This window comes from Montipora foliosa, chromosome 2 (genome assembly GCF_036669935.1).
Source record: "Montipora foliosa isolate CH-2021 chromosome 2, ASM3666993v2, whole genome shotgun sequence".
NCBI lineage: Eukaryota > Metazoa > Cnidaria > Anthozoa > Scleractinia > Acroporidae > Montipora > Montipora foliosa.
In genome coordinates, this window is record NC_090870.1 from 54,572,051 (window position 1) to 54,597,050 (window position 25,000).

At 40.3% G+C, this 25,000-nt stretch overlaps 1 protein-coding gene across 1 annotated transcript in view; it reads left to right on the top strand.

Moving 5' to 3' along the window:
• The first annotated feature begins 306 nt into the window (after nucleotides 1–306).
• The window catches only part of LOC137987864 (uncharacterized), a 40,001-nt gene continuing 15,307 nt past the window's right edge, over nucleotides 307–25,000 (top strand). Inside the window, exons 1-3 of the mRNA XM_068833944.1 lie at nucleotides 307–552; nucleotides 5,359–6,541; nucleotides 13,455–25,000. The exon at nucleotides 13,455–25,000 is cut by the window's right edge and continues 589 nt beyond it. Coding sequence (XP_068690045.1) covers nucleotides 5,383–6,541; nucleotides 13,455–24,787 — 12,492 coding nt within the window. The 5' untranslated portion in view covers nucleotides 307–552; nucleotides 5,359–5,382 and the 3' untranslated portion in view covers nucleotides 24,788–25,000. The remainder of the gene's footprint in view (nucleotides 553–5,358; nucleotides 6,542–13,454) is intronic.

Sequence of the window (25,000 nt, forward strand, 5' to 3'; positions counted from 1 at the left end):
GGTAACCGATATGACGTCATAAGTGCCCTTAAAATATTATCCAACAATGGAGTCGCAAAGATATTTATAGTTTGTCTACACCGTGAAATATCCTTCTTTGGTGTCTTTCATCGTTTCACAAACACTATAGCAACGAAAAACCAAACCAAATGTTCTAGCAGAGATGGGTTACCATATTTCCTTATCCATAGTGCTCCAGGAGCTCCGCTTACGCTTTATCTACGCTCCACTATAGACCGTATTCATAAATGGCGGCCAATTTATAATTCTTTTGTCGAAGTGCAAATTAGCCTACCAAGCCTCGATACCATACAGTGAATTGAAAAGAATTCTTGCTCTAAAATGAGGCTTGGTAGGCTAATCTGCACGTGGACAGAAGAATTATAAATGTGACCGCCATTTATGAATAAGGTCTATAATTCATCAAACTGGCAAAGCCCATACAAAGCAAAGAGGCATCACGGAAACTTTTTAACAGCTGTTATCATCGGAATCACGTTCCGAGGACAACGAAACAAGGCAACAAGTGTTTGAAATCTAATCAAGGCCAAGGTAAGATATCATTGGGCTTTGAGTGAAACGAACGGTAGTTCGTTTTTTTCCCGAATAAGAGTCTTGCAATTGCTATCCTACAGTAGACGCTTATGAAATAACATTTGTCCTGTGTTTCCCAAATGCATAATCAGCGATTAAACAAATACTTTTACAATACGTCATTGAATCATTAACAGTGTGCATTTATGTTACCGACGTCCATAAGATGGTTAATTAATTAACACATATCGAGCTATACATAGCTCATTGCTTCGGATTTCATGTCTCAGCTGACAAAGAAGAAGCGATACCAACGCTTTTCCTTGTAAAGTACAGCGGGTTCTTTGTTTTGCCGTAAATAGAACATTTTGCAATCAACCCTTCCCCAAACATGAAACAATATAAGTACCGGGAAGTGTAACTCATGTAAGTAGAAGGACAGTATTTCTGTCGTTTTCTTTTACACGTGAAGAAACAGTGGAATCAGTGTCGAAATTGTCCCCAAAAGAGAAGCAAATCCGTACATTTAAATTTCATGGTTTAAGCTTCGAGCAACGCCTGAGTGGAGACGATGGTAATTAGGATGCATCTTTGTTGTCAAAGTTTTTAACAACCCTTGATAGTCTAAAAATCACTCAGGGGTAGAAATCACATGTACTTATTATTAACTTAAAGTATTGACATTTGATTTAGAAGAGTAAGTATGTTTCTGGTTTTAGAGGCAGTTAGAGAAGTTGGCATTGTATTGTTTATGTTATAGATGAAACTCGGCTGCCCGTGTCAATGCTTTTGTCATGCGTGAAAGTACAAGAATCTAAGATTAGAAAGAACAGAAAATACAAATCTGTATACGAACTAAGGGCTTAACTACAGAAGCTTTATGAGCAACAGTTAAGTCAGCTTTGCCTCAAAACGAATGCATTTTCATCGTTGTCACAACGTTTACTAATCATGTGGACGGTTTCAGTGAGACGATTTTAGCCCAAGAACTAATTCCTAGAAGGAGCAACATAGCAACGAGATGAAACGTAGTTTGGCAAAGACCTAAACCGAGCCGGAACACGAAAGTCGACGCGTACGATCGAGGATTCCATCTCTAAAGAGTGACTAAAATATGTTATCAATCCGTTTTTCAAACACTTTGACGATGATGTTCGTAACATCAAAGGCACCCAGCGAGCAAATTAAGCCAAAAGCTTTCCAGAGATATTTCTAGGCTCCTTGTAATGTACAATACTGTCTAAAGAGATGTTTTTTATCACCTAGAAGAATTTGGTCTGTTCGGAAATCTTGTGTCCGAAAATTTTAGGGAATGATATCTTCATTTCAGAAAATGCTAGCAGAACGTGACCTTCTAAGATCTTCGCAGCGAACCATTTGCGCATCTGAAACTGCTAAGTGATCTTTTAATTTCAAGTGCTAAAAATTGCAAAAATAGCCCTTCCAAAAACGTAAGGGACTACTTTTCCCTGGTTGCAAAACTTTTAGGTGATGTTTTAGTAAAGAATTTCTCGTCTGCTGTTTGGCAACATGGAAGCGAAATTCTTAGAACAGTTTGACTCGCTCGAACACACATCTCAGCGAATATTATCGTTGGGCGCTGCCAGTGTAACATCGAAACATGTCTTACAAATTAAAAATTGTCGTCATCTTTCTAAAAATTACGATTTACTTTCTACTCTCTCGACTATTTATCCAAATACCGATTAAGCTGATTTACTTGCGGGCAGTGAAAATTACAGATATATTACAGCTTTCCAGGCGATTGACTTTTATGAAAGAGGAAATTTATGTACTCTTTGCACCCTCGCTGAAACACAGACACGCAAATGCGAGCAAAAGCGGTACTAAGTTGTGATGTCGCTAATTCTTTTCCCGGAACGGGGCACTAGAACTGCTGGCGTGTAAATTGCTAGAATTACAGTGATTCAATGCAGAAATACCGTTTGATTGAAAACCATTCAAATCACCACTTCCTGAAATGGCGTTCTCCTTTTGAAACATTTGCGTAAATGTTAATCGTAAGTGAAGGAGAACTGAGTATACTTCACCAAGAAATGATCCGTCGTCTGAGTAATGGGCCAGTTTACAAACATTTTTCCCTCACGCGTGAGAATGTGCAAAATCTCCGTTCGAAATCATCACCTCAGGCTAAAAATGAATCCCACTTTATAATTTAATGCAATAATGGCGAGGATTCATGACAACTGGCAAAGTTAATAATATAATTTCTAAAGAAATGCCTCGATTCCGCTAGATTTTCTTCATTCGGAAGTTGGATCCAAAGCATGGCGCCGCTTTTTAGAAACCCTCTCTTCGGTTGAGGAAGTGTCAGATCTGTAGCACTAAATATTGCGGAGATGGTAATTAGTCTAATCAGCATTCCTGCTAACAAAAGAGTTCCTTAGGCAGGGCGCGGTGCCGTCATGTAGCATTTTCTACATCATTATTGGCTTGGCACGGTAACCACCTCACGTCAAGTGTATCCTAAGAGAGGGTCTCAGTTATATCAGCGGAACGAATATCGTAGCTGGCACCAGTAAGAACTCTAGCAGCACGGGATTAAAATCTCTGAAGTTTATCTTTTAGCAATTTGCCGCAGTTGTCACACGAAGGGGAACAATATTCAAAGTAAGGCTGTACAAGGCTCTTATAAAGCTTTTCAAATGTATTTACAGGAACAAAGAGCTTGATACGTATCATCGCTCCAATACCTGCACTGTCCTTCTTACAAATGGTGTCAGCATGACTCTCCCAACTAAGTTTTTCATTTATGTGTACCAGTTCGTGATTTGGTACACTGTTTACCAGAACGGCTTGTTCGGTATTCTTGTAGTTCAAATTATATGAGGAGCCAATTAACATGACACTGGACCTAGAGGGGTGTATTTGAAGTTTATTTTCTGTAAGCCAGTTACGGACATAAGCGAGGTCAGAATTTAGTTTAACGATAAGTTCGTTCGCATCGTAAGAGGAAGAGAAGATTTGCATAAATGCGTGGAGTAGCCTAACTTAAACACTCTGGCAAATCGTTAATGTATTTAATAAAAACAACAGTGGATCCAGGATTGAGTCCTGAGGCACTCCGCAGGTAAATTGATTCTTTGTTGATGCATTGCTGCTGTCTACTTGTCATATACAATTCGAATCACTTTAGTTCTATGCCCGAGATACCAAAAATGTTTGTCCATCTTATTTCTTGTGTATTGGATCAAATGCTTTTCTATTATCTAAAAAAATGACACAGTTCAGTTTCCCATTTTCCATATTTTAAGCCACTGGCCTCACACATTTGGATAAGAGCCGTTGCCATGGAGTGCTTTCGACGGAATCCTCATTGAAAGTTTTAAAAACTCTCCCAATGGGACTGTGAAGAATATTTTATTGCACGTTTTTTGTGATAGTCTCGATTTCTCATAAGGTCCTTAATCTGTGGTGTAATCCAGGGAACAGACTTTACTGTTAGTTGTGAAAAATAGGCGTAAATAACCATAACTGGATTTTCACTAGTAAATGATTTCCATTGATGTTATAACGAAAAAAGGAAACATAAAACTTATTTACCACTTTTCAAATGTCCGCTGTCTCGTAACCACGCGTCCGCGTAAATATAACGAAATGCCAAGCGGCTAGAAAGATTTGTTCGTTCCCACGAGTGTTCGTTATATCGGGTTCTGTTCCATACGTGGCAGAATGAAATCGTTTGTTATACTGAGGCCTTCGTTATATAGGGGTTCCATTGTACTCACCAAGGAACAACAGGGTACCCTGTTTCATGTTTGAAGGAAAACCTAAGTGTACGAAAGTTTGGTATGTCCTATTCATTGATGACTCTAAAAAGTTTGGCAATTTCAGGAATGTTGCGGCAATTTTTAGCCATTGATTCGTCATTCCAATTATTTTGTCTTCATTCTTTTATAAGGCGCTTTGTGTAAGTGTAAATGAAAACTTTAAGTATATCTCTAATCGTAGTAAATAATAATAATTGTGAACGAGTCAGGCCTTCTGAATACAGAAGGCCTGGCGAGGCGGCAGATTATAGAGCCGCGAGAAGATTTTTAGGCGGACGAAATCTCGGAAGCGCTTCAAATTTGAGCGTAATGTAGACCGAAGCGATGAAATGTTGACCAATGAGAGTGCCGCACGAGTACGCCGCGTGATGTTTGCAGCCGCCAGGCGCCAGGTCACGCAGCCTGGCTCATTGGCCCTTAAGTGACAGCTATAACTAGTAATAACATAATAATAATAACATATATTTAGCTTTACAAAATTTTCAAAGCTTTACAACCAATATCTCCAATTACAATCCTACATTCAAATTACATGCAGTATGAGAAACTCTAAAATTACGATAGATTTCTAAAGAAAAACAAGAAAATCTATATACTGTATAATAATGCAAATAATGTTTATACACTATACATAATAATAGTAGTAATCTCTATACACTGTAAATAATATGATCTCTATACTTTATAGCACTGGCGGAACAGGTGTGTTTTAACTTTAGTCTTAAAAATATCGAGTGATTCAGAATTCTTAATGTCTACCGGTAGTGCATTCCAAAGTCTAGGGGCACTGGCAGCAAACGATCTGTCCCCATAAGGCTTAGTTTTAGTTTTAGGTACAACAAGAAGCATTTGACAGGAAGATCTAAGTGCACGAGAAGGCTTATACAAAGTCAATAGTTCAGAAGTGTAATCGAGAGCTTGATTGTTAAGAGCTTTATAATTTAGCATCAAAATCTTCAAGTCAATTCAGAACTTTACAGGCAACCAGTGTAGTTTCTGTAATATGGGTGACATATGTTCATTCTTTGTGCAGTTTTTCCAGTTGAATTCAAGAACCATGGAATCAACCTTAACATTGAGGGTGTTATTGCTGGCGTCAGAGTGGGGATCTAAGCGTTGGAGGTTGTCAACGTTCAATAGAGAGTTTGCCATACAATTAGCTAAATGTCCTGAAGTGAAGGTCTCCGTTTTGGTCCCACGATGTGACCAGGAGGAAAGGAAAGCGGCTCATAACAACAAAGTGTCCATAATCCAGGCAAAAGAAATGACCGGTTTTGAAGAGACCGATTGGCTTTCCTTTCCACCAGATGACCTTCAAATTGACTTTGTTGTTGGACATGGAGTTCAACTGGGTCGTCACGCGCAAGTAATAAGACACAAGCGTCAGTGTAAGTGGATTCAGTTCGTGCACACCGATTCAGAGGAGCTGGGGATGTTCAAGGATGACTCCGACGCCATTTCTGAGGCGGAAAGGCAGCATCAATTTGAAGTGGATCTCTGTGTGGAGGCTGATTGTGTTGTGGCAGTCGGGCCTAAGCTTGCAGAGGCTTATCGCTCTTACCTTCGCTTTTGTGCGAAGGACCAAGACGTGTTTGTCCTTACGCCAGGCATTCTCAGTGAGTTTTTCTACGTAGTACAGGGTAAGCAAGATGGAAACAAGTGTCGAGTGTTAGCTTTTAGCCGTGGCGATTCCGAAGATTTCTCTCTGAACGGATTTGACATCGTAGCTGGAGCTGTAGGTAAGCTCGATGATGCAATTTGCATCTTTGCTGGCACACAAGAGAGGCATCAAGATGAAGTAGCAGGTCGTTTGAAGAATTTAAGGATTCCTCCAGAACGAATAAGAGTAAGGACTTTTATAAAAATCAGGGAAAAATTGAAAGAACAGTTTTCTGAGGTGGATATTGCTATCTTGCCATCGAGATCCGAAGGTTTCGGTCTCGCCGCGCTGGAAGCCTTGTCAGCAGGGCTACCCGTTCTTGTGAGTGACAACTCGGGATTCGGTAAAGCCCTTCAAGAGGTTCCGTTTGGTTCTCATTACTTAGTTTCTTCTGAAGATGCTGCGTTGTGGGCTACAAAAATCAAGGAGATTTGGGCCAAAACGAGAGAAACACGGCTGAAAGAAGCTAAAGATTTGCGCGAGAACTACGGAAAGAAATACATTTGGGAAGAACAATGCAACGATCTTGTCGAGAGGATGAAGAAAGTCCTTAATGGTAGGTCTTTTTCTATTTACTGGGTTGCCAGTATGGCAATCCCAGTCGGAAAGTGGGTGGGATTTGTTTGCTTTATTTTATTTATTTATTTTATTATTTTTTTTTTCCGTGTCGGTAAAAGTCTTGCCTGTCACTCCCCTGCTAAATGGTGTCTTTGTGCATAAAGCCTTCTGCGCGTATTTTCTTAGGATCGAGAGGTTAGTGGAAATGCGTAGATTTCTTTGGTGGACACAGTAGAATCACTAACTTAGCCTGCAATGGCGTCGAAAGTCATGTAACGCGAATAACGTTTTAGTGGATCCTTAAACAAACTAGACGCTCGATGAGCGTACACTGGGTTGCCTGTGGTAGGTGTTACTCAAAAACAGAAGGGACTGAGTTGGGTGGTATTGAACTGCAGTGTTCTAGTCAATTTTTTCAAGTCGGGGATCATTAAGATCATTTAAGGGGTCACCCAGAAGTCGTGCCAGAGGCCCTTTGCCTCACACGTAGATACCATGAAACAGATCTTTTTCTGAGGTTTAAAACTTGGCTACCAGCCTACTAATCATTAATATTTTGTCAGACAGAAAAAAAACTGTAATCCTAAGAAAAAGTAGGCACGCATCGCGTACGTGTGGTAGTTCAGTAACACAGCACTTTATTCCATATAGGCCACTTTAGAAAACACCATAATAATCTTTGTCTGTCCCCCCAAATTTTGCATAAGCATTGTTTCCAGTTTCTCTTGGGACTTACAATGGTCCTAAGAGCAAACAAAAACAATGCTCATGCAAAATTTGGGGGGACAAACAAAGAGTACTATGGTATTTTCCAAAGTGGCCTGGTGTCAACTGTCAATTGTTGTGTCATGGTAAAAGTTTTAGGTAAATAGCCCCCTGAGAAGACATGTGGTTACTCGCAAAGTACCAAACCCAGAAAGATTGAAGAAAATAAAAGGGAATCGAGAGACATTGGCTTCTACACTGACATGTTGATCATTTCCAGGTTCCCTCACAATTTCTTTTACCACAAGTTTAAGAGTGCACTCTGAGCGTCTGATAGCTTTGTATTTTACAAAAGTTCATTGAAGTTTCCCCTGTCCGGCGGGGTTAGTATTTGGATGGGTGACCTAAAAAATATATCACTTTGAGACAGAAGCAAAGGACCGAAAATTTTATTTTAACGCCCAAAAATGCGAACTCAGCAAGGTACAGATTTTGTTAGCTTGCTTTATGCAAAAACAAATATGGATGCAAAAGTAAATTGATACACAGTTTTTAGAAAGAGCAGAAGGAAGTTTCCAGGACGGTTGCTCGAGAATAACATATTTACGACATGAAAACAACATTAATTTTGAACCGTGAATATAGAATATAAAAAGTTACAATCAGCGACAAACATTTTGGGAGATTTTTTCTACGTTCAATTTTATTATTGTACTTTTGGTTGCACAAATTAATCGCAAAATCGAAAGTGACATCGCCGGAATTCAGCGGGCGCCGTGATTAAGTTACCGCGGCATGTTTACTCGCCAAACAGTGAAGTATCTGTGTCAAATGATGGCAAGATACCGGGTTTTCGTAAGTTTCTTTTTCTGTCAAGTGTTATAAAGTTTGACAATAAATGAGCGAATTCAAAACAAAGATCACAATCGCCCAAACTCCGAGTGAGATTGACCATTGTTTCTGCAAAGTCAAAAATTTACTCTCCAAGACGAGGTTATTTATCACCAGGTAATTCCATCATTTTGGAAATAGCAGCTACTTTATTATTCACCTGCGTCACAATTTTTTGCTGATTTTGGGGCTCATTTTGTTATTTTCGTGAAACCGTTCCTGCTTAAAGAGCAATACTAAGAATATCCTCCCGTATCACGTTTCAACCTTAAACTCGAAAATTCAATACACAACATGATATTATAATTCACGAAGGCAGAAAATATCACAATCCTTTTCCAGCGAAACATTTTATTGAAACAAACAACATAAGATGCACTAAAACGCCATTCGCGTTGACGCCATTGCTGGTTAACGAGAATAACAAACTCACGAGGCAGAATGTATATTTATCTTTAATTAAGTTAGCACAACAGAAAAACGCTAACCTCATCTTGACACCAGGCGCGTAGCGTCGTCATTTTTTCAAGTACGCACAAGTACATATGATCTAGAAACCTAAGTAAACTGAGCGAAAAATACTGCGTTCTTTATTTCTTGTCGAAATAGTTGTGTGAATACAAGCAAAGAACAAAGCGTCTTGCCCTTATTTTGAGCAAACTTGGTGCAAACGAAACATTGTTTTGGTTGTGCTAGCGTGACTGGAATTGTCAAGAACGTTCTCGGAACGTCGCTCCTTTGTCACGAACGTTCTTGGAACGTCGCTCCTTTGCAACCTCGCCTTTTTGTTGCACGCTGGCCAAACAACACTACATTGTTAGTGCAAAAGAAAAGGTACAATGCAAAACTAAGTTAGAACATGGTATAGCTTTTGTTTTAGTTTTTAGAATTTAATCAAAGTGGTGCTTTCATCACGAAATCTTGGTTGCGTACAAGTAAAATGTTAAGAATAGAAACAACTGACAAAAATTTCAAAATTTTCTGATCACTTCAAGTACGCACGTGCGTATATGCGTATAGGACGCTACGCGCCTGTGACACGAAAATGCTTTACTTACTATTGCCATAAAAACTATCCAGTTAAGCTCGCATATTATAAAACATGATGAATTCATAAAGGCCACCTTTTCCAGCGAACAATTTTTTGAAACAAACAACATATTTGCTCTTAGAGGCGAAAACCCCTTCCTATTTCATTGCGTGCGTGAAAACAAAAAACTCAATCGTGTCAAATTACCATGTACTTCAGGTTCAAACTCTTTCCTGAAGAACTTTTCCTTGAATAACAAGAAAATGCTTTACTATTGCCATAAAAACTATCCAGTTAAGCTCGCATATCATAAAACATGATGAACTCATAAAGACCATCTTTTCCAGAGAACAATTTTTTGAAACAAACAACGTATTTGCTATTAGAGGCAAAAACCCCTTCCTATTTCATTACGTGCGTGAAGAGGAAAAATTCAGTAGTGTCAAATATGTGCAATATTGCAACAAACTAAAATTTCAGGATCAACCGTTTACATGAAGAACCTTTTCCTTGAATAATGAAGCACAAAATAGACGACAAGCTTTCTTTCAAATAATTCTTGGTTGTCACATTTCCAATTTTTTTACCTGAAGACTGTGCAGAGTTGATCACAGATCCACTTTAGGTGTTCGATTCGTTCTCTGTCTTTGATGAACCCATAAGTTACCAGAGAATTTTCCATTTGGTTTCAGTGTTCTACATAACAGCACACTTGGTAAAATCTTAGAAATGCAGCTCACTTTGATTTCGGCTCGACGGGCGACAGATTGTTGTCGAAGTCCATTACTCGGGAGTGACATGCAAGACTTTTACCGACACGGAAAAAAAAAATAAAATAAAATAAATAAATAAAACAAACAAGACGCTCTAAAAAAAGCGTACACTGGGTTGCCTGTGGTACGTGTTACACAAAAACAGACGGCACTAAGGGAAGTGGTCAAAACTAGTACACTCGAACAGGACCCACCCAACCACAAAATAGATGGTGGTGTCTGCCTGCACCCCCCTTGCTTACCGTCAAAAGATGGTGTCTATATTGCATAGCCACCCCTCTATCCAGCAGTAAAAAATTACAGTGAGATTCAAACTTCACTTTTCTTGTTTGTCTAGTAATGCCGACTCTTGCTAGCTGAATATTCCTTTGTCAACTCAAATTTTTTTTCTTTCAAATATCAACAAAAATATTATTTCTCGTCAAGCGTTCCATCTTTTATGTTCAAATAACCGCTAAAAATAAAGATTTTTTAACGATCTATCCATATTCCGTAGATATTTTTTCATAATTTAATATTCTGTCAAAATCTGTCAAAACACAAAAATAGCAACGCACGCAACAAATTTAGTGTCATTTACCGCTTCGTCGAATTTCCATGCTTAACACAGGAACTTTTAGTTATTGTAAAAATATTTCTCTATTCGTTAGCAATCACCCTTTCAGAGAAATCGACCGGTCTGCGAATATTTTATGACTTTTTCTCAATGGGATGTCAAAAGGCCAAGTGGATGTTGTGCATAATCGGGCGATCAAGTTACGCGTGTGACCTGTTTTAAATATTTTTTCACAAAATGTTCCCGAATCGTCAAGTATCACCACAGAAGACAAGAACATCATTCTAAAAGCTTATTCTATGCAAAAAGTAGGTTCTAAAGGTAATTTTGAGAGTGGAAATCACGAGGCATGGTATATTTAATTAAGTTAACAGAACGGAAAGACGCCAACCTCATTTTGACACGAAAATGCTTTTGCCATAAAAACTATCCAGTTAAGCTCGCCTATTACAAAATATGATGAAATATATTTTGAAACAAACAACATATTTGCTATTAGAGGCAATCTTTCTTTCAAAAAATACTTGGCTGTCACATTTCATATTATTTTTACCTGAAGACTGTGCAAAGAACAGAGATCACTGATCCACTTAAGGTGTTCGATTCCTTCTCTGTTTTTTTTGAACCCATAAGTTACCAGAGAATTTTCCATTTGGTTTCAGTGTTCTACATAAAAGCACACTCGGTAAGATATTAGAAACAACAGCTCACTTCGATTTCGGCTCGACGGGCAATAGTTGTTGTCGAAGTCCATTACTCCTCGCTTTTATGATTCCAGACATTTATTTTTCACCGATGCACTAAAACGCCACGCGCGTTACAATGACTTTCGACGCCATTGCAGGTTTAATAATTAAATGTTCTCCTGTGTGCACCAGGGAAATCGACGCATTACCCCAGCCCCCTCAAACCTAACAAAATACACACAGAAGATTCTATGCACAAAGATACCACTTAGCAGGAGAGTGACAGGCGAGGCTTTTCCCGACACGGAAAAAAATTAAAAAAAAAGAAAACGAAAAATAAAGAAACCCACGAAATGAAACCCAGATTCCGACTGGGTTTGGCAACCCAGTATCAAATCAAACGAAGATCCCGACTGGGTTTGTAATACTAGCAACCCAGTAATGAAGGGGGTAGTCTCTAAAGAAACTGTGGTGCTGCGTCGGTAGGGAAGTAGTATACAAAAATTTTGGTTTTATCAACGGAGTTGATAATGTAAATTGGCCACCGTACAGAGATTCTAAAAGCTGACGTTTCGAGCGTTAACCCTTCGTCAGAGCGAATTGGAGAAATTGTGGGTTACGTGTAGTTTTTAAAGTAGAGTAGGAGCTACGCTATTGGTGGTAACATGGCAATGTGAAAAATAGGAATATATTAGTTAAATGAAAAGCGTTCGTTAATACCGTGAGGATTAAGAGTGCCGATTTGGAAGATGAATTTTTGTTCCAGATTCTTGCGGCTTTCCGTCGTACATAGATGTAGGGAAAGGCCGCAAATAGCCATGTGTTTTATGGAGTGGTTAGGGAGATTAAAATGACGAACGACTGGCTTAGATACATCTTTGTCATTGTTCTCAACATTGGTGAGACAGGCAGACGACTGGGCGACCGATTCCGCGAACACCTTCTCTGTACGTTGGCCAATTTACATTATCGACTCCGTTGATAAAACCAAATTTCAATTAACAAATAAATAAATAAATCATTTAATGGCATACGATACTGGGTATGCCGCTTATTCAATCAGTCAACAAGACTACACAAAAATGTCTTTTGTCGCTTACAAATTAGTAGACCTACAAAACGTGGACACACATGGCATGCATATGAGCTATTTTTGAAGTAATTAAGTGGTCCCTGGTCACACAATCCTTTATACGCATAGTCCTCCGTTGATCAGGACAACCTCTGAGTACTAGATTTGCCGGTGAGCTCCTGGTTTGTCTTGTACCCCGGGTCTTGTACATACTTACACAAGTAACAGTTGCATCACGTTTTGTTAAATTCAATCGACTTGCCCATTGAAAACTTGCACTCAATATTCAAAGAACTTGTTTTGGTTTGCTCTTAAAACAGTTTGAATTACCCTACATGTACAGAGCAGTTTTTATTCCAAATACATCACATGCAGTGAAAATTAAACGTTTCCTTTAAAAAAGAAACGGCATACTTTAAACGATAACTTTTGAACTGGTTTACCTTTTTCTTACTGAGTTGAAGTATTAGTGCTTCGGCCGTGTTGTTTTCAAATCATCATAACAGCTTTTCTTGGATTGACGTCCACTTAAACTCAACTTTGTCCGCCACTTTTAAAGGCGATAAATAGGTAGCGTGATAGGTAACTTTGTCGATGACTGCAGAAAAATTAGTGATGTTTTTAAGGTGGCTCAAAACGGTTTGATTATTTGTGAACTCTAATTCTTTGATTGATCGAAACTACCACAATTTTTAGTTTGTTTCCTTGAAAAAGGTATCGAAGAGCCATCTTAAATTATCTAAAATTAATGTGGCGCTGAGCCTACAGTATAGATTTGCTAACTTTACATAAAAATGAATCTTAAAATGCAAATTGCAATTCAATGATTAAAAAAAATGGGGATCACGGAACTCATTTTTGAGTTACAGGATTAAAGGTGACTTAAGAGGCTATGTTGTTGCTATAGTAAACTATTATGTCACAAAAGAAAAGATCAAAACTTGTTAAACTATAATTGGGCATCGTTTCCTTTTCAAGGAAAGAAACCAAAGATTGTTGTAGTAAAAAAAATAACGAAACCGTTTTGAGCCACCTTAATTTTAAGTTGCAGACTTGTGTTTCATTTAACACAAGTCAATATATATTTAACCGATAGACTTAAGAATTATTCAATAGTTTAAACAGACTGCAAAAAAGGGAAATTGAAAGTAACGAAAGATGGCTTAAATACTTATTTCGTACTATGTTCTGTCTATAGGTTGTGGTATTTCTCCGTCCAACCAGCAGAACGATCAAAGGATAGATTCAAACGCAAATGGAAATTCTAATGCAAAGCATACGAACAGTATAAAAAGCAATAGTGAAGAATCACTACTGCACTCAGCCGCTAAGGTTGGAGACGTCAATACTATTAAGAAAATACTGTCTATTGAACTTGACATTGATTCAAGAAACAGCAATGGAGCAACGCCATTGATGATCGCAGCTTATGATGGTAGATTAGATGCATTCAGTGTCCTCATAGAAAGAAAATCAGATCCTACTTTGAAAAACAACAACGGGTGGACATTGCTACACTATGCTGCGCAAGGCGATAATGATGTCATCATTGAGAAGCTACTGTCCCTTGGACTTGACATTGATTCAAGGAGCAGCAATGGAGCAACGCCATTGATGCTTGCAGCCCTTTGTGGTAGATTAGATGCATTCAGTGTCCTATTAGAAAGAAAATCAGATCCTACTTTGAAAAACAACAACGGGTGGACATTGCTACACTATGCTGCGCAAGGCGGTAATCATGTCATCATTGAGAAGCTACTGTCTCTTGGAGTTGACATTGATTCAAGACGCAGCGATGGAGCAACGCCATTGATGATTGCAGCTCGTGAGGGTAGATTAGATGCATTCAGTGTCTTAACAGAAAAAAAAGCAGATCCTACTTTGAAAGACAACAACGGGTGGACATTGCTACACTATGCTGCGCAAGGCGGTAATCATGTCATCATTGAGAAGCTACTGTCTCTTGGATTTGACATTGATTCAAGAAATAGCAGCGAAGCAACGCCATTAATGATTGCAGCCCTTTGTGGTAAATTAGATGCATTCAGTGTCCTATTACAAAGAAAATCAGATCCTACTTTGAAAAACAACAACGGGTGGACATTGCCACACTATGCTGCGCAAGGCGGTAATCATGTCATCATTGAGAAGCTACTGTCTCTTGGACTTGACATTGATTCAAGACGCAGCGATGGAGCAACGCCATTGATGATTGCAGCTCGTGAGGATAGATTAGATGCATTCAGTGTCTTAACAGAAAGAAAAGCAGATCCTACTTTAAAAGACAACAACGGGTGGACATTGCTACACTATGCTGCGCAAGGTGGTAATCATGTCATCATTGAGAAGCTACTGTCTCTTGGATTTGACATTGATTCAAGAAATAGCAGCGGAGCAACGCCATTAATGATTGCAGCCCTTTGTGGTAGATTAGATGCATTCAGTGTCCTAATAGAAAGAAAAGCAGATCCTACTTTGAAAAACAACAACGGGTGGACATTGCTACACTATGCAGCGCAAGGCGATAATGATTTCATCATTAAGAAGCTACTGTCTCTTGGACTTGACATTGATTCAAGAAGCAGCAATGGAGCAACGCCATTGATGATTGCAGCCCTTTGTGGTAGGTTAGATGCATTCAATGTCCTATTAGAAAGAAAATCAGATCCTAATTTGAAAAACAACAACAGGTGGACATTGCTACACTATGCTGCAAAAGGCGGTAATCATGTCATCATTGAAAAGCTACTGTCTCTTGGACTTAACTTTGATTCAAGGAAAAGCGATGGAACAACGCCATTGATGATTGCAGCTTGTAATTGTAGATTAGATGCATTAAATGTCCTTATAGAAAAAGGGTCAGACCCTTCTTTTAGAGACAATGATGGGAGGACGGTCCTCCACTATGCTGCGAAAGGCGGCCAACATGACATCATTGAGAAGCTACTGTCTCTTGGAGTTGACATTGAGTCAAGAAGCAGCAATGGAACAACGCCATTGATGATTGCAGCTCGTGAGGGTAGATTAGATGCATTCAGTGTCTTAACAAAAAGAAAATCAGATCCTACCTTGAAAGACAACAACGGGTGGACATTGCTACACTATGCTGCGCAAGGCGGTAATCATGTCATCATTGAAAAGCTACTGTCTCTTGGACTTGACATTGATTCAAAAAGCAGCAATGGAGCAAGGCCATTGATGCTGGCAGCCCTTTGTGGTAGATTAGATGCATTCAGTGTCCTAGTAGAAAGAAAAGCAGATCCTAATTTGAAAAACAACAACGGGTGGACATTGCTACACTATGCTGTGCAAGGCGGTAATCATGTCATCATTGAGAAGCTACTGTCTCTTGGACTTGACATTGATTCAAGAAGCAGCAATGGAGGAACGCCATTGATGCTTTCAGCCCTTTGTGGTAGATTAGATGCATTCAGTGTCCTAGTAGAAAGAAAAGCAGATCCTAATTTAAAAGACAACAACGGGTGGACATTGCTACACTATGCTGCGCAAGGCGGTAATCATGTCATCATTGAGAAGCTACTGTCTCTTGGACCTGACATTGATTCAAAAAGCAGCAATGGAGGAACGCCATTGATGCTTGCAGCCCTTTGTGGTAGATTAGATGCATTCAGTGTCCTAGTAGAAAGAAAAGCAGATCCTAACTTGAAAAACAACAACGGGTGGACATTGCTACACTATGCTGTGCAAGGCGGTAATCATGCCATCATTGAGAAGCTACTGTCTCTTGGACTTGACATTGATTCAAGAAAAAGCAATGGAGCGACGCCATTGATGATGGCAGCTTGTGAGGGTAGATTAGATGCATTCAGTGTCCTAATAGAAAAAAAATCAGATCCTACTTTGAAAAACAACAACGGGTGGACATTGCTACACTATGCTGCGCAAGGCGGTAATCATGTCATCATTGAGAAGCTACTGTCTCTTGGACTTGACATTGATTCAAGGACAAGCGATGGAGCAACGCCATTGATGATTGCAGCTGGCAATTGTAGATTAGATGCATTAAATGGCCTTATAGAAAAGAGGTCAGACCCTTCTTTTAGAGACAATGATGAGAGGACACTCCTCCACTATGCCGCTCACGGCGGCCAACATCACACCATTGAGAAGCTACTGTCTCTTGGATTTGACATTGATTCAAGAAGCAGCAAAGGAACAACGCCATTAATGATTGCAGCTCGTGAGGGTAGATTAGATGCATTCAGGGTCCTAATAGAAAGAAAATCAGATCCTACTTTGAAAGACAACAATGCGTGGACATTGCTACACTATGCTGCGCAAGTCGGTAATCAAGTCATCATAGAGAAGCTACTGTCTCTTGGACTCGACATTGATGCAGGACGCAGCGATGGAGCAACGCCATTGATGATTGCAGCTTGTGAGGGTAGATTAGATGCATTCAGTGTCTTAACAGAAAGAAAATCAGATCCTACTTTAAAAAGCAACAACGGGTGGACACTGCTACACTATGCTGCGCAAGGCGATAATCATATCATCATTGAGAAGCTACTGTCTCTTGGAGTTGACATTGATTCAAGAAGCAGCAATGGAGCAACGCCATTCATGATTGCAGCTCGTGAGGGTAGTTTAGATGCATTCAGTGTCTTAAAAGAAAGAAAATCAGATCCAACTTTGAAAGACAACAACGGGTGGACATTGCTACACTATGCTGCGCAAGGCGGTAATAATGTCATCATTGAGAAGCTACTGTCTCTTGGATTTGACATTGATTCAAGAAATAGCAGCGGAGCAACGCCATTAATGATTGCAGCCCTTTGCGGTAGATTAGATGCATTCAGTGTCCTAATAGAAGGAAAAGCAGATCCTACTTTGAAAAACAACAACGGATGGACATTGCTACACTATGCTGCGCAAGGCGATAATGATTTCATCATTGAGAAGCTACTGTCTCTTGGACTTGACATTGATTCAAGAAGCAGCAATGGAGCAACGCCATTGATGATTGCAGCCCTTTGTGGTAGGTTAGATGCATTCAGTGTCGTATTAAAAAGAAAATCAGATCCTACTTTGAAAAACAACAACAGGTGGACAGTGCTACACTATGCTGCGCAAGGCGGTAATCATGTCATCATTGAGAAGCTACTGTCTCTTGGACTTGACATTGATTCAAGGAAAAGCGATGGAACAACGCCATTGATGATTGCAGCTTGTAAATGTAGATTAGATGCATTAAATGTCCTTATAGAAAAAGGGGCAGACCCTTTTTTAAGAGACAATGATGGGAGGATAGTCCTCCACTATGCTGCGAAAGGCGGCCAACATGACATCATTCAGAAGCTACTGTCTCTTGGAGTTGACATTGATTCAAGAAGCAGCAATGGAACAACGCCATTGATGATTGCAGCTCGTGAGGTTAGATTAAATGCATTCAGTGTCCTCATAAAAAGAAAAGCAGATCCTACTTTGAAAAACAACAACGGGTGGACATTGCTACACTATGCTGTGCAAGGCGGTAATCATGTCATCATTGAGAAGCTACTGTGTCTTGGATTTGACATTGATTCAAGAAGCAGCAATGGAGCAACCCCATTGATGATTGCAGGCCTTTGTTTTAAGTTAGATGCATTTAGTGTCCTAATAGAAAGAAAATCAGATCCTACTTTGAAAGACAACAACGGGTGGACATTGCTACACTATGCTGCGCAAGGCGGTAATCATGCCATCATTGACAAGCTACTGTCTCTTGGAGTTGACATTGATTCAAGAAGCAGCAATGGAGCAACGCCATTCATGATTGCAGCTCGTGAGGGTAGATTACATGCATTCAGTGTCTTAAAAGAAAGAAAATCAGATCCAACTTTGAAAGACAACAACGGGTGGACATTGCTACACTATGCTGCGCAAGGCGGTAATCATGTCATCATTGAGAAGCTACTGTCTCTTGGATTTGACATTGATTCAAGAAATAGCCGCGGAGCAACGCCATTAATGATTGCAGCAGTTTGTGGTAGATTAAATGCATTCAGTGTGCTAATAGAAAGAGAAGCTGATCCTAATTTGAAAAACAACAACGGGTGGACATTGCTACACTATGCTGCGCAAGGCGGTAATCATGTCATCATTGAGAAGCTACTGTCTCTTGGACTTGACATTGATTCAACACGCAGCGACGGAGCAACGCCATTGATGATTGCAGCTCGTGAGGGTAGATTAGATGTATTCAATGTCTTAAAAGAAAGAAAATCAGATCCTACTTTAAAAGACAAGAACGGGTGGACATTGCTACACTATGCTGTGCAAGGCAGTAATTATGCCATCATTGAGAAGCTACTGTCTCTTGGACTTCGCATTGATTCAAGAAAAAGCAATGGAGCAACGCCATTGATGATGGCAGCTTCTGAGGGTAGATTAGATGCATTTACTGTCCTAATAGAAAAAAAATCAGATCCTACTTTGAAAAACAACAATGGGTGGACATTGCTACACTATGCTGCGGAAGGCGGTAATCATGTCATCATTGAGAAGCTACTGTCTCTTGGACTGGACATTGATTCAAGGAGAAGCGATGGAGCAACGCCATTGATGATTGCAGCTGGTAATTGTAGATTATATGCATTAAATGTCCTTATAGAAAAAGGGTCGGACCCTTCTTTTAGAGACAATGATGGGAGGACACTCCTCCACTATGCCGCTCACGGTGGCCAACATGACACCATTGAGAAGCTACTGTCTCTTGGATTTGACATTGATTCAAGAAGCAGCAAAGGAACAACGCCATTAATGATTGCAGCTCGTGAGGGTAGATTAGATGCGTTCAGGGTCCTAATAGAAAGAAAATCAGATCCTACTTTGAAAACCAACAATGGGAAGACATTGCTACACTATGCTGCGCAAGGCGGTAATCATGTCATCATTGAGAAGCTGCTCTCTCTTGGAGTTGACATTGATTCAAGAAGCAACAATAGAACAACCCCATTGATGATTGCAGCTTGTGAGGGTAGATTAGATGCATTCAGTGTCCTCATAAAAAGAAAATCAGATCATACTTTGAAAGACAACAACGGGTGGACATTGCTACACTATGCTGCACAAGGCGGTAATCATGTCATCATTGAGAAGCTACTGTCTGTTGGACTTGACATTGATTCAAGAAGCAGCAATGGAGCAACGCCAGCGATGATTGCAGCTTGTGAAGATAGATTAGATGCATTCAGTGCCCTAACAAAAAGAAAATCAGATCCTACTTTGAAAGACATCAACGGGTGGACATTGCTACACTATGCTGCGCAAGGCGGTAATCATGTCATCATTGACAAGCTACTGTCTCTTGGAATGGACATTGATTCAAGAAGCAGCAATGGAGCAACGCCATTGATGATTGCAGCTCGTGAGAGTAGATTAGAAGCATTCAGTGTCTTAACAGAAAGAAAATCAGATCCTACCATGAAAGACAAGAACGGGTGGACATTGCTACACTATGCTGCGCAAGGCGGTAATCATGTCATGATTCAGAAGCTACTGTCTCTTGGACTTGACATTGATTCAAGGAGAAGCGATGGAGCAACGCCATTGATGATTGCAGCTCGTGAGGCTAGATTAGATGCATTCGGTGTCTTAACAGAAAGAAAATCAGATCCTTTTTTAAAAGACAACAATGCGTGGACATTGCTACACTATGCTGCGCAAGGCGGTAATCAAGTCATCATTGACAAGCTACTATGTCTTGGACTCGACATTGATTCAAGAAGCAGCAATGGAGCAACGCCATCGATGATTGCAGCTCGTGAAGATAGATTAGATGCATTCAGTGCCTTAACAAAAAGAAAATCAGATCTTACTTTAAAAGACATCAACGGGTGGACATTGCTACACTATGCTGCGGAAGGCGGTAATCATGTCATCATTGAGAAGCTACTGTCTGTTGGACTTGACATTGATTCAAGAAGCAGCAATGGAGCAACGCCATCGATGATTGCAGCTCGTGAAGATAGATTAGATGCATTCAGTGCCTTAACAAAAAGAAAATCAGATCTTACCTTAAAAGACATCAACGGGTGGACATTGCTACACTATGCTGCGCAAGGCGGTAATCGTGTCATCATTGAGAAGCTACTGTCTCTTGGACTTGACATTGATTCAAGACGCAGCGATGGAGTAACGCCATTGATGATTGCAGCTTGTGAGGGTAGATTAGATGCATTCAGTGTCTTCATAGAAAGAAAATCAGATCCTACTTTAAAAAGCAACAACAGGTGGACACTGCTACACTATGCTGCGCAAGGCGGTAATCATGTCATCATTGAGAAGCTACTGTCTCTTGGAGTTGACATTGATTCAAGAAGCAGCAATGGAGCAACGCCATTGATAATTGCAGCTCGTGAGGGTAGATTACATGCATTCGGTGTCCTCATAGAAAGAAAATCAGATCCTACTTTGAAAAACAACAACGGGTGGACATTGCTACACTATGCTGCGCAAGGCGGTAATCATGTCATCATTGAGAAGCTACTGTCTCTTGGACTTGACAATGATTCAAGAAGCAGCAATGGAGCAACGCCATTGATGATTGCAGCTCGTGAGGGTAGATTAAATGCAGTCAGTGTCTTAACAGAAAGAAAAGCAGATCCTACTTGGAACGACAACAACGGGTGGACATTGCTACACTATGCTGCGCAAGGCGGTAATCATGTCATCATTGAAAAGCTACTCTTTCTTGGATTTGACATTGATTCAAGAAATAGCAGCGGAGCAACGCCATTAATGATTGCAACCCTTTGTGGTAGATTAGATGCATTCAGTGTCCTAATAGAAAGAAAAGCAGATCCTAGTTTGAAAAACAACAACGGGTGGACATTGCTACACTATGCTGCGCAAGGCGACAATGATTTCATCATTGAGAAGCTACTGTCTCTTGGACTTGACATTGATTCAAGACGCAGCGATGGAGCAACGCCATTGATGATTGCAGCTCGTGAGGGTAGATTAGATGCATTCAGTGTATTAAAAGAAAGAAAATCAGATCCTACTTTGAAAGACAACGACGGGTGGACATTGCTACACTATGCTGCGCAAGGCGGTAATCATGCCATCATTGAGAAGCTACTGTCTCTTGGACTTGACATTGATTCAAGGAAAAGCAATGGAGCAACGCCATTGATGATGGCAGCTTGTGAGGGTAGATTAGATGCATTCAGTGTCCTAATAGAAAGAAAATCTGATCCTAGTTTGAAAAACAATAACGCTTGGACATTGCTACACTATGCTGCGCAAGGCGATAATGATTTCATCATTGAGAAGCTACTGTCTCTTGGACTTGAAATTGATTCAAGAAGCAGCAATGGAGCAACGCCATTGATGATTGCAGCTCTTTTTGGTAGGTTAGATGCATTCAGTGTCCTATTAGAAAGAAAATCAGATCCTAATTTAAAAACCAACAACGGGAAGACATTGCTACACTATGCTGCGCAAGGCGGTAATCATGCCATCATTGAGAAGCTACTGTCTCTTGGAGTTGACATTGATTCAAGAAGCAGCAATGGAACAACGCCATTGATGATTGCAGCTCGTGAGGGTAGATTAGACGTATTCAGTGTCTTCATAGAAAGAAAATCAGATCCTACTTTGAAAAACAACAACGGGTGGACATTGCTACACTATGCTGCGCAAGGCGGTAATCATGTCATCATTGAGAAGCTACCGTCTTTTGGACTAGACATTGATTCAAGAAGCAGCAATGGAGCAACGCCATTGACGATTGCAGCTCGTGAGGATAGATTAGATGCATTCAGTGTCTTAACAAAAAAAAAATCAGATCCTACTTTGAAAGACAACAATGGGTGGACATTGCTCCACTATGCTGCACAAGGTGGTAATCATGTCATCATTCAGAAGCTACTGTCTCTTGGATTTGACATTGATTCAAGAAATAACAGCGGAGCAACGCCATTAATGATTGCAGCCCTTTGTGGTAGATTAGATGCATTGAGTGTCCTATTAGAAAGAAAAGCAAATCCTACTTTGAAAAACAACAACGGGTGGACATTGCTACACTATGCTGCGCAAGGCGATAATGATTTGATCATTCAAAAGCTACTGTCTCTTGGAGTTGACATTAATTCAAGACGCAGCGATGGAGCAACGCCATTCATGATTGCAGCTCGTGAGGGTAGATTAGATGCATTTAAATTCTTAAAAGAAGGAAAATCTGATCCTACTTTGAAAGACAACAACGGGTGGACGTTGCTACACTATGCTGCGCAAGGCGGTAATCAATTCATCATTGAAAAGCTACTGTGTCTTGGATTTGACATTGATTCAAGAAATAGCAGCGGAGCAACGCCATTGATGATTGCAGCTCGTGAGGGTAGATTAGATGCATTCAGTGTCCTCATAGAAAGAAAATCAGATCCTACTTTGAAAACCAACAACGGGTGGACAATGCTACACTATGCTGCGCAAGGGGGTAATCATGTCATCATTGAGAAGCTAATGTCTCTTGGACTTGACATTGATTCAAGAAGCAGAAATGGAGCAACGTCATTGATGATTGCAGCTCGCGAGGGTAGATTAGATGCATTCAGTGTCTTAACAGAAAGAAAATCAGATCCAACTTTGAAAGACAACAACGGGTGGACATTGCTACACTATGCTGCGCAAGGCGGTAATCATGTCATTATTGAAAAGCTACTGTCTCTTGGATTTGACATTGAATCAAGAAATAGCAGCGGAGCAACGCCATTAATGATTGCAGTCCTTTGTGGTAGATTAGATGCATTGAGTGTCCTAATAGAAAGAAGAGCAGATCCTACTTTGAAAAACAACAACGGGTGGACATTGCTACACTATGCTGCGCAAGGCGATAATGATTTCATCATTGAGAAGCTACTGTCTCTTGGACTTGACATTGATTCAAGAAGCAGCAAAGGAGCAACGCCATTGATGATTGCAGCTCGCGAGGATAGATTAGATGCATTCAGTGTCCTAAAAGAAAGAAAATCAGATCCTACTTTGAAAGACCACAACGGGTGGACATTGCTACACTATGCTGCACAAGGTGGTAATCATGTTATCATTGAGAAGCTAATGTCTCTTGGATTTGACATTGATTCAAGAAATAGCGGCGGAGCAACGCCATTAATGATTGCAGCCCTTTGTGGTAGATTAGATGCATTCAGTGCCCTAATAGAAAGAAAAGCAGATCCTAATTTGAAAAACAACAACGGGTGGACATTGCTACACTATGCTGCGCAAGGCGATAATGATTTCATCATTCAAAAGCTACTGTCTCTTGGACTTGACATTGATGCAAGACGCAGCGATGGAGCAACGCCATTCATGATTGCAGCTCGTGAGGGCAGATTAGATGCATTCAGTGTCTTAAAGGAAAGAAAATCTGATCCTACTTTGAAAGACAACAACGGGTGGACATTGCTACACTATGCTGCGCAAGGCGGTAATCATGTCATCATTGAGAGGCTACTGTTTCTTGGACCTGACATTGATTCAAGACGCAGCAATGGAGCAACGCCATTGATGATTGCAGCTCGTGAAGGTAGATTAGATGCATTTAGTGTCCTCATAGAAAGAAAATCAGATCCTACTTTGAAAAACAAGAACGGGTGGACATTGCTACACTATGCTGCGCAAGGCGGTAATCGTGTCATCATTGAAAAGCTACTGTCTTTTGGACTTGACATTGATTCAAGAAGCAGGAATGGAGCAACGCCATTGATGATTGCAGCTCGTGAGGGTAGATTAGATGTATTCAGTGTCCTCATAGAAAGAAAATCAGATCCTACTTTGAAAAACGAGAACGGGTGGACATTGCTACACTATGCTGCGCAAGGCTGTAATCATGCTATCATTGAGAAGCTACTGTCTCTTGGTCTTGACATTGATTCAAGACGCAGCAATGGAGCAACGCCATTGATGATTGCAGCTCGTGAGGGTAGATTAGATGTATTCAGTGTCCTCATAGAAAGAAAATCAGATCCTACTTTGAAAAACAAGAACGGGTGGACATTGCTACACTATGCTGCGCAAGGCGGTAATCATATCATCAGTGAGAAGGTACTGTCTCTTGGAATTGACATTGATTCAAGAAGCAGCAATGGATCAACGCCATTGATGATTGCAGCTCGTGAGGGTAGATTAGAAGCATTCAGTGTCCTCATAGAAAGAAAATCAGATCCTACTTTGAAAGACAACAACGGGTGCACATTGCTACACTATGCTGCGCAAGGCGGTAATCATGTCATCATTGAGAAGCTACTGTCGCTTGGACTTGACATTGATTCAAGGAGAAGCGATGGAGCAACGCCATTGATGATTGCAGCCTGTAATTGTAGATTAGACGCATTAAATGTCCTTATAGAAAAAGGGTCAGACGTTTCTTTTAGAGACAATGATGGGAGGACACTCATCCACTATGCTGCTCAAGGCGGCCAACATGACATCGTTGAGAAGCTACTGTCTCTTGGATTTGACATTGAGTCAAAAAGCAGCAACGGAACAACGCCATTGATGATTGCAGCTTGTAAGAGTAGATGAGATGCATTCAGGGTCTTAATAGAAAGAAAATCAGATCCTAATTTGAAAACCAACAACGGGAAAACATTGCTACACTATGCTGCGCAAGGCAGTAATCATGTGATCATTGAGAAGCTACTGTGTCTTGGATTTGACATTGACTCAAGACACAGCGATGGAGCAACGCCATTCATGATTGCAGCTCGTGAGGGTAGATTAGATGCATTCAGTGTC